The sequence below is a fragment of the Cucumis sativus genome, chromosome 2 (assembly GCF_000004075.3).
Source record: "Cucumis sativus cultivar 9930 chromosome 2, Cucumber_9930_V3, whole genome shotgun sequence".
In the NCBI taxonomy this organism is placed as follows: Eukaryota; Viridiplantae; Streptophyta; class Magnoliopsida; order Cucurbitales; family Cucurbitaceae; genus Cucumis; species Cucumis sativus.
Genome location: NC_026656.2, coordinates 12,474,948 through 12,486,638, shown reverse-complemented (window position 1 = coordinate 12,486,638; position 11,691 = coordinate 12,474,948). Strand labels below are relative to the sequence as shown.

Here is an 11,691-nt window from a genome sequence, read left to right as displayed (position 1 = left end):
TAAAATTATGATAATAGAGTTTATGTCATCTACATTTTTTAAGTTTTAAAAGTAACAAATTTAAAACAAATTACTATTAGATTATTGTTTAATTATAGTCATATTTGTCAAATTTGCAATATACAAAAAAGAGGAGTTATGAACTATTTTTTCTTTTGTCAAATATAATAATAATAATTATTTGATAGACTTTTTTAATTTTTTTTTTAATTGGAGGGACTAAAAGTAAAGTTTTATAACAAAGGCACTTAATATATTTACTCTTACAAATTTTGGAACTAAAAATATACAATTTAAATACAAAATGCAAATATTCTTTCAAGGTTAGAAGTAAACTAACGATTGTTTTTTTTTCTAATATGGTCCATTTTAATATAAATGCATTCTTCCTATTTTTCATTACTTCAAATCTTCCAAGTGTAAAAATTATGTGTCTATCAACCTAAAATAGTAAATGAAAATATTGATATATAATGTATATTTTAAAATAACATTAAATGGCAAAAAAAAAAAACTAAACGAAAATAACAAATAAACTTTTTATGTTTTTTTTAAACAATTTAACATGTTTATTAATTATATTATATTTGTATCAACCACATTTTGTAGTTCTTTTTATAATTTTTTTACGATATAATAAAAATTTTGATATACCATCTATATCAAATCTACAAAAGTACAAAAGTATTGTTGAAAATCAACAACAATTTAATATCATAATACTTTTACTTTACATTTAAGTTTTACTTTTAAGTTGAATTGTCTATTCCTTCTAAAAGTTCTTTGTATTATATCTTTTCTAAAGAACTATATTTGTTTTATACTATTTACGCAATTGTTTCTAAACAAAATTTCATTCGAAGTTCTTTAGGTTAATTGAAAACCAAGGAGAAATATTTAAATATCTAAGGATTAGTACTTAAACTCTTTAATAAGTTTAAGTTATATTAAAATTAACAAACTTATATTTAATTTAACTATATAAAATGATTATAATATATATACACACATAAATCATCGGTAGGTTTGTTGTCTTTATCGTAGTTGAACCAATAGACTAGTAGATGTTACTTTTTAGGGTAAAGTTGTGAGTATCATAGATTAAAAATCTAACTTAATGGCAATACGTTAATTACTACTAAACTAAATTTCCGTTCATTTTAATACAAATCATAAGAATAAAAAAGATAATGTCAACCATTATTGAACTGATGATACCTTTAGCGGTAAGAATGTGACCATTTAAGATAAGAAAATTCTAAAAAATTTACAAGTCCAATTACTCTTAATGCATAAAATTTAACTAAAAGATTAAGACCCTAAATAACCCACATTTTATACCATTTCTTATTCATAGTGACAATCAAAACCCTAAACCAATTTCTTTTTCTCTCTGCTTGTATGGATTCCAAGAAAATTCATACCACTAGGAAAGAGAAAAAAAAAAAAGAAAAGAAAAGAGAAACACAAATTTCAATACTCTTGAAATACATCTGAAGAAGCTATAAGAGGCTGGCTCATATGAAAAGCCATTTGCAAAGGATTAAAAAACCCTCCACCGCCCCCAGGGCCATCGCCGCCGCCGTTGCAGCCGTAAGTATCATCATCAAAAACCCCATCAGAGGGGTTCAAGAAAGCGAGGATCTCATTCAAGGATTGCAAACGGTGAGAGAGTTCGGCGGCCTGAGCTTTGAGAATGGAATTCTCAGCCTCGACGGCGGCGTAGTGCTGTGTGGTGACGGCGAGATTAGCGACGATTTGTTGATTGTCCTTTTTGAGTTGAGTGACCATAGCCATTAAATCGTCTAAATGTTTTTGCTTCCTCATTCTGGATCTCCGGGCCGATTCCCGATTCGAAATCATTCTCTTTCTTTTTCTCTGTTCCATCAACGCCGCTAATTCCCCTTCTTCCATGGATGAAGAAGTTGAAGATGTTCCACTAGAGGAAGCCATCAAGAAGGAAATACCCAGCAAAAAGAAAAAAAGAAGAAAAGAAAAAAAAAACAGAGTAGTAATAAGATCGATTGATTAGTTGTTGAAATTAGTGAATTTGGGTATGTGGGTATTGTTTAAAATGAGGTAAAATCATGAAACATAGTATAAGAAGTAAAGGAAAACAACGGAGAAGGATTGAACGAGGTGATGACGACGGAATGTGGAGTTTATGATCATACAACCAGAAAGGAGGATGTGCTCACTGAGAATTTGATGCATGAATTTCAAACATCAAGAACAGAGTAATGAACATCAAGAAGACCAAAAACAAATTTCAGAATTAGAGAAAAAGAAGGAAAACCCAGATGGAAAAATGGGGAAGAAGAGAAGAAGAGAAAAAAAAACCTCAGAAGAACAAGAAAGATTGAAATGAGAAATGGAGGTTGGGGAAGAAGGGAAGGGGGAAGATTGTATGAAGGGAATGGGGGTTAATTTATAAGAAAATTGAGGGACTAAGGAACAAAATTCTATTATTATTTTATTCATTTATTATAATTATCATATACTTTTAACTTTGGTACATGAATCTTTTTAAATGTTAAATTGAACTCTTAACTTTGGTCTATTTTAGTTTTTATCCTTACAATATGGGGTAATTTGATTTCTTGCATGTCCAATTTTGATTCGGTTTATAAAAAAAAGAAAGAAGTGAGGTTTTTAAATTAAAAAAAAAAAAAGAAATGACCAAGATGATGGTGGAGAAATAATATTTTTCAAGGGAAAAGTTAATAAAAAAATAGAGGAAAGGAAGAGAAATGAATTAAGAAAGAAAGAAAAAAGAAATAGGAATCTAATGTGAGAAAAGTAGAAGGAAAAAGGTGATGGGACATGTGGGCCGTGCGGTTTGGGGAATGGTTAAAAAGCCCTCAGTTTCTTTATAGATACAGCTGTGAACCAATCAAGTATGTGTGTGTATATATATATGTATATGATCAACGACGGTGGGTCGATTGTGAACGGTAAAAATGTTCACTACAGTCAATCGTTAACTGTCATGACAGTTAGACTACTAAGGGTCACGATATTTGATCGTCAAACTTCGTTATGATTGATTTACAACGATCATCGATCGATTATCGACAGTCAAGACGATTAAACACTAATGATCAATAATAAAAATCGATCGATTGTCGTTGCGTGTGATTATCAGAAACTATTTCTCACCTCATGACATTCACTAGATAAAACATAACTTCCAACCCATGTGTTTAGTTTGGAACTTTATAGTAATTTAAATTATAAATTTATCTTTTTCCTTTTACTAAATAATCATTTTTTGTTGTGCTGTTAAACAATTTAGTTTTTTTTTATATATATTTTTTTGTTTCTCTAGATCCTTCTTTGACCGTTCTCAAACTAAAGTCTCCCTCTACTTTTATTATGTGGTTCAATTTCAAAATCAATTGGCTATGGGAAAATAGCTCTAAGATGCAAGTTTCTTGGCTTTTCGATATTATTAATGTTATTAGCCATTAGCATAAACCTTACATTATTTTTCACTCTTTTATATATATTAGATTTATTTAAAATTCATGAAGCAAAGAAACCGACGATCAGAAGATAAAAAATAAAATAGAAGAAAACAAAAGGAGAGAGAGACACTACGTAGTAAAAAGACACAATATTATACAATAATTCTTATTAAAATACAAGTTATCAAAAATAGCAAATTTGACAAAATATTTTTAACTTATAGCAAATTTTTCAATAATAGACATTGGTAGTCATTGTAATAAATGTTGGGGTGGGGATTTGAACCCGCGACTTCTTGTCCACATGAACACAGAGGTATCAGTTGAGCTAAGCTCATGTTGACTAAATATTTTAATTTATTTTGCTATTTTAAAAAATATTTATTTAACTTCAAACAACAAAAATAATAAATAAAGCTTTACAAAAAAAAAAAAATTAGGTAAACATGATTAGAAAATTACAACAATTACGTTTGCTATTGAGATCCATTATGATTGGTTCATTTAAGAGGATTCAAATATTCGACGTCAAATGTGTATTTTAATCAATTGTTTTTTAATTTAACAATAAAAGAGTTATTCAAACTTCTAATCACTTAGTCGAAGGTATAACATATTGTGTATCAGTTGAATTATACTCATATTGATATAATAAAGGACATTGAAGATGGTGCTTTGGTTATATATTGATTAAAAGCTTTCAACGTTTAGAGGTACTATTGTAACTGCATGTTCAATTAACGAGAGAGTACTTTAAACTGTTTTTTAAAATGGAAGCTAAGTGGGTTGAAACTTTTTAAACTTTTTTTTTTTTTTCCATTAACCATTTCTATATGTTTGGTGAAGTTAGCAATTATTTGACATACTTCCATACGAGATTCAATCTTCCATCCTTTGTAATTATTATTACTAAAAAACTTAACATTTCACTTTACACTTCGGAATATAGTTTTTATATCGTCAAATTTTTGGTTTTGAATAATTGAAAGTGTATTTTCTATTATTTAATTATACGTTTGTCAATTCAATTACGTAACCATGTTTAATTGAGAGTGATTCCAAACTATTATTTAATTAAGTTGGTGTAAAAGTTAATTTAAATATTTAAATTTTATAAGTGAGAGTGATGACAACAATGGGAAGAAAGTCTGAAATTCCCACTAAAATCATTTTAATTAACATCTCAATTGATAATGACATGCAAACAAAGATACTTTATTAATTCCTTAAAAATTTTGTGAGGTGACCATTCTCTTATGCTTTCCTAATCGATCAACTTTTAAACATCTAGTTGTAAATTCAATTGACAGATTAATCATTCAAGTTAGATGTTTAATTTCTCCACGTATTTTATTAATAATACGACTTTTTTTTAAAATTAAAGATAAGTATATTTTTTATTTTCTAATATATCACATATTGAACCAATTGCTACTCTTTTAAACTCAATTATTGAATGTCTAATTTGGTAATTACATTATTATTAAAAATTAAAATATATAAAGATTGTTTTCTTAATCTTTGAAAGTTCACATCAAAATTTTGAACGTTATATACACGCACCTTTCAATTGACATATTACTTACACTATTAAAATTGAATTCAAAGTTCAGGTATGAATATGTAAATTTCTTTTAAAAAATAACATTTAAAATATCAACGATATTAAGCAATAAAAAAACATAAATATACGTGGTTCATTATCAATGTGTTCACTATACGTAATACATTCAACACATTCCAATATAACTATTAGTGATAGAAATGTGGATGTGTTGATTTTATAAAAAAATGGATAGAATGTAAATGTTGTTAGATATTTAAAAAAATATATAGTAAGAGAAGTATGATAGGAATACAAATATGAAAATTTAATAGGAAGAGAAATTTAAAAAATAGAAGGGTAAAAGGGTAATTAAAAAAAGGGGACAAAGAACAAGTGGGGGAGGGGACAACCTATTTTTCACCACCAAAGGTACAATACATACTACTTAGGCAGCACTAAGAATCTGTCTATGATTTTCTTCTTTAAATATTAAAATTTTTAAATAATTTATAATAATAGAAACAAAATTATTAATTATAAATATTTGGTTTGCAATATTGCAGATGATATTCTGACAAATCTTTTACTACTTTTTTATTTTATTTTTCTCTTTTGAGAAAAAGAAAGGGAAAGAAAAAACAATAAAATTTGCAGATCTTGTTCTTGTGTTGTTAGGTACTGCCTCTTCATTATGCTCATCTCCCCACCTTTTTAAATTATTACTAACGTCAATTCCCCAAATTACCCTTCTTTTTCTCTTGATTTTTTGTGGGATTTCTATGGTTTACATGTCATTTTGTGTTTGGGGGGAGACTATGGACCATGTGGTTTTGGGTGTTGCTTCCAAGGCTATTTCATTTTGTACTTTTTCCTCTTTTTTTTTCCCTTTGAGATATTCAACAAGTATTGTAACTATCATGGTTATTTATGAAGGATTTTATGCAGCTTCAACACTAGTTGTTTGAGAGTGTTTGTCCAGCCAGAATAGCTGAGTGGACGAGATTGAACTAGAAACAACTAATCAAAAAAAAAAAGAAAAAAGAGAAACAAAACGTCAAATAAGTATTATGTGTTTGTTTCTTCGACTAGAAGCACAAACAATTTGAATGTAGGGTTATTTTAGTCATTTTCTGTAACTCTTGAGTTTAGAAGTGGGACATGAATGAACCGAGAGCTCTAAGAGCATGAAAGTATGATTAAGAAAAACTTTTAAAAAAATTGAAAGTCACTATCTACACCAACAAAATGTAGCTTTTTGTTTTGTGGCTCAATCAAAGAAATTGCAAAGTTAACCGTGCAAAGTATATTTTTTGTTAATTAATTTAAAATACTTAAGTTTGTCCACAATACATATTAATAATTAAAATTTCATAAAAATCAAAACTCAAACATATCTATTACAAACAACCCGAATTTTTTAAAATGTAACAATCCAGCCTCAATCCAATCCGAAAAAGTATAAAAAAAAATTCAACCAAACCCAACACAACCCTTGTAATTTGGGTTCGGTACTCCAAGTTATTTGGGTTGTCGAGTTATTTGAAGAAAAATTACATCAGATGACAAAAAAAATTAGAGAAAATAACTCATATAGCACATTTTTTTATTTTTGCATATTGCAACTATGAAAAATATGACAAGTAATTAATGATATCATACGGTTATCAACTATCAAATGACTATAAGAGAGTTATCCACTTTTAAATTTTTTACTTTTGCTAAATCTAGTGACATCGACCCTATTATTATAATTTTTTTGTTATTTTTGCAAACGTCCCTTATTTGAACCCCTAAATAAGTGTCCAAGAGAAGCAGAAATGACGTCGTTGAGGTTGTCATCAGTGGCTGAATCATGGGTCTATGGCTTTATATTTTTAGATGCTTTTTTATTAAAATAAAATGTGTTTGAGTAGAATCAAATCTCTATTTTAACCTAAGTAATGCCATGTTAAAAAAAAATTACAGAAGACTTTGGCTGGGTTACAAAGTTACAAGTAATGATCCATGTCTAGTATGTTATTAGTATATGTAATCACATATTTGTAATAATTTAGTATTAAAACTCTCAACATCTAATACTTTACTCCACTTACTTTTTAACTTTTTAACAATTTAATCATCATAAAAAAAATTCACTAAACGTAATTGTTAATTTTAATTTTATAACAATTTAAAATTTACAACTCATCAACATTTGACCTAATTTAATCAGTTTAACCATTTATTTGGTAAGAAATTTCATTAAATTTATTAATATCTTTCCTAATAAAAACTAAATTGCTATTCATCATAAAAGAACAAAATTTTGTATAAATCTAAGTACACGTTGAATAAAATAAGACCGCTCTTTGGTAACGGTTTGGTTTTTGAAAAGTAAACCTATAAACATTCTTTTCACCTCTAAATTTCTCTTTCGTTATCTATTATTTACCGGTGGTTAAAAAACAAGTAAAAAAAAAAAAGCTTTTAAAACTTTTTTTTAATTTTACAAATCGGTTAAAAATTCGGAAATATGTTAATCATGATTAAAAAAATGAGAAGAAGTAGATACAAAAAATGAAAAACGAACTAGTTATTCTACAAACCCTAAATGTTAATTTGTTGCTCTTAAAAAAATGAGTTAAAGAAAGAAACCAATATTTGTTTGAGGTTTTTTTTATTTTTGTTATGTGGAACCCAACTATATACATATTTTAATAACATGTATGGGTATATAATTGTGAATGATTAAGACTATATATTTTAAGGCATTGAGATTTGGACTTTTTGTTTGGGCTTCTTTTTTTTGTTAGGTTATGACATTTTTGGTGTTTCTTCTTGTGACAAATTGAAAAAGAAAAAATATTTTGATAATTTTGACAGTTTTTTTTAATGTGATTTTCAGTATTTTGTTGTTGAGATTTTGGATGATTAACTACTCATGTGTGTTTTGTAAAAATAATAATAATAAAGCATATGTTACGACATTTTCTAAATTTGCAAAAGTAGTAAATTTAAAAGTAATGATTATCTGATAGCCCTATGATTATCGTCTAATAGCCTTTTGATAACTTATAATTACCGTATGATAGTCGTCTATTTTTTCATATTCACAATATGCAAAAAATTGGTATTATGAGCTGTTTTTTTTTTCCTAAATATTTTGATCATTTGATACAATTTTTCTTAATTATAAGAGAGGCTTAATAATCTTCCTTTTAGTAATGTGAATTGGTGTGTTTATTGTTTTTAATAAAAAAAGATCATTTTATAATTTTTTTAATAAAAATTCCTCTTTATTTAAAAATGAGATATAATTCATCATTACAAGTGAAGAGAGACTCACAATTGTAAGTATACATTAATAATAATTATTATTATAAATTAGGAATAATTGTGAGTAGGGTCGTGGTGGTTTCAAAAGATACTTTAGACCATACTCAAATGTTGAAGACACAAACTTTATACAATTTAAATCTACATTAAATAAATAACAATTCAAATTATATAACATTTAGCATGAGGTATGTTCTTGAATAATTTAAATTATCATTACGTATTGTAAAGCTCCAAAATTATTTATATTACTACGACAATTGACATGATATTATTCAATTTTAGTCTAAGTTTTCATACATCGTTGTCGTTTTTTTTTTTTTTTTTTTTATGAAATCGACTTCACTTGAAAGTACTCTTCATCTCAAAGATGTTATCGTCATTCTATAAAACAATATATATATATTATCATTTTATGTAAAACGTAGCACACACTTGCACGTGTCTATTAATTAGATAATATAAAATAGAAAATAAAGTTAAAAGGAATCATGATCTCCCATCACCCATGGTGTTTGGGATGGTTGTGGAAATTGGGTCAATTGGCTTTTAGACAAAGAGGTTTTGCATGTGAATGCACAATTCTGAGTGATCTTATTAGGGTTTCTTTATGTAAAAACTAAAAAGAACTTATTATTATTATTATTATTATTGTATATCTTATCTTATCTTTTTTCCTAAAGCCAAACCATAAAAATAAATAAATAAATAAATAAAAGCAAGAATGAAAAGAAAATAGTTAATGTATTTTTTGAAAGAAGAAAAGAAAAAAAAAGAAGTCTACTAGGTAGGAACCAAAGTGGGTATTGTAAGTTCCATCAATGTCAAATCAATAAGCTCTTAAATACAAATTTTCTTTTGGAATCCAATTCATATGCTAAAGTTTTGGGATCTATCATACCCTTGCCTTGCCTTTTCTATTCTATTTTTCTCCACTTTTCCTGGGTGAAAGTGTTGAAGTTTTTTAGTAAAAAATGTCAATTTTAGTCTGCTCAATTTTATTGTAAAGAAGTATTTGATATATAATTTTAATTATTTTTTTCTAATAATAAATTGCCCTATTCTTCTATACATCACCAAAATTAACGATTTGTTAACGAATCACATAAATATTTATAACGATTTCATCATGTTTATATATATAAAAGGGAAGATCGCAAACATTTGGTTGAGATAAATTTTTTATGAATATTTGTTTCATTATTTCATGTGATTTGATGGAGAATTTTGATATTGGAGTTTTCATTTCAGAACTTATGAAAGAACCTTTTGTTTTTGTTTTTAAATTAAATTTGACATAAAAATTATTTTAGTATTATCTTGTTAATTTTTCATTAACTCTTTCACTAAACTATTTGAATATGTAATTAGAAACTTGACATCTGCACACTATAAATCGGATTTTTTTAAGGGTATTTTTTAGGGTAATTGTAATGGTTAGCTATTTAAAAATAATAATTAAGGATATAGCAACATTTAAAAAAAAATTACAAATATAGCAAAACTATCGTTGATAGACTTGTATCGTTGATAGACTCGTTATGGTCTATCAGTGATAGACCAATATTTACAACATGGTCTATCGATGATAGACTTATATCATTGATAGAATTTGACAAATTTTGTTATATTTGCAATATTTTTTAAAATGCTATTATATAGTTAATTATTTTGAATGTAATTGCTAAATTTGCAACTATCTCTTTTTTTTAAAAAAAAAGTTGTACTATAATGTAAATTTTAACGAGTTATTAATGTAAATCTCTCTAACAATTTTTAGAGAAGTTATCCAAATTTATACTTGATCATATAATGTAAATTTTAACGAGTTATTAATGTAATTTTTTGGTAATTACATGAGATATACTTTTTTCTATAATCTTAAATTGAGACATTTATACAATAGAAAGAAAAATATATTTACCAAAACTGAACAAAAACTTTAAAATTAGAATTGATTTTTCCCTCATATGTTTGGTTCAGAACTTTGACTTTGTAGTTTATATTAAAAGTACTTATGAAAGGTTGTATTTTTGTTCTTATATTTGATAATGTTTTTAAAAGTATATCTTTATGTGTTAGTTGTTCATTGACAAATATATTTAAAACTTGAATACATATGCAACTTACTTTAATTTATGCATACAAAAGTCAAATTATCTTTGTAAATATTCATTTGTTAATAATAAACAAATATCTCTATAGTAGTACGGTGTATTGTCTACTTTTAGACAAACATATTCAAAATTTTACTTTTGATTTCACCGAAAAGTCTGTACCATTAAAAATAGTTGTTCTCTTTTATTTAATTTAGATAAAACTTTAATCATATTCCAACGTAAATTAATTAATAAAGATTCGTTTATATATTTGTAATTTGTAAAGTATTATATATCGTCAACTAAAAACAAATAGAATTTGAATCTTCATATCCAAAATATTTCTACTCAAAATATGTTTAATTTGTAAAGGATTTATTGGCCAATAGTTGAAGTCAAAATACCAAATATTCTTTGTTATCCACACAAATACAAATATAAAGTTTTAGGCATAAGGGTATAAAGTCCTTTCTCAAGTGTAAACTTAGAAATATATTAATTACTATATACTTTTGAAAGAAACCACTTTATTAAAATGTGGAATATTTTTTTCCTGAAAAAATATAATTTTCAAACAACCTTTAGTTTTAGTCATTATGATATTCATTAGATTTCATTGGGAATATTTGCTAGCCCTTGTATAATTATGATAGCTAGAGTGCATATCATATCTAATACTAAATAGTTCTAATCAATATCGGTAAAAAGAATATAAGATATGTTGAAGAGAATATAAGATATACGATATGAAGTATGAACCATTCAAGTATTAAATTATTATTTAAATTTTATATAACAATTTTGACATGATTTTAGTTTTTCTTTTTCTTTTTGTTAATGTTATATTCCTTTTGTGACATTTTAAATAGGGAAGGTTACGTTTTTTCATGACGTTGCATAAGGTTTTATTGAAAATTTAATTAAAGTCGTGTATTTTAATTGTTTAAGAAGTTTTAAAGTGTGTTTAAGACTAAGAGCGGAGTAGTGTGGACTATAATAGTTCACTTCTTATTTGGACAACGGTTGATTTTTGTTAAGAATTAGCATTATGAATTATTGAAGACGTAAAAGTAAACAAGGTTAACATGTGGTTTAATTTGGTCCTACACTCGATTATTTTTTCTAGTAAAGAAGACATTTGTTCTTTTCACTATCTTTTTTCTAAAAGAACAAATGAATATAGTTGAGATTAGAAATTTTGAATGGCTGCTCTTAGAGATTGAAATATTATTGCACGTTGCCTTCATAATTAAGAAAATAGAGA

At 26.3% G+C, this 11,691-nt stretch overlaps 1 protein-coding gene across 1 annotated transcript; it reads right to left on the bottom strand.

Moving 5' to 3' along the window:
* Positions 1-1,203: 1,203 nt before the first annotated feature.
* On the bottom strand, positions 1,204-2,417 carry LOC105434407 (bZIP transcription factor 11). Its single transcript, XM_011650939.2, has one exon. It carries the CDS (start codon positions 1,951-1,953, stop codon positions 1,474-1,476), a length of 480 nt encoding a protein of 159 aa, XP_011649241.1. The 5' UTR covers positions 1,954-2,417; the 3' UTR covers positions 1,204-1,473.
* Positions 2,418-11,691: the final 9,274 nt, after the last annotated feature.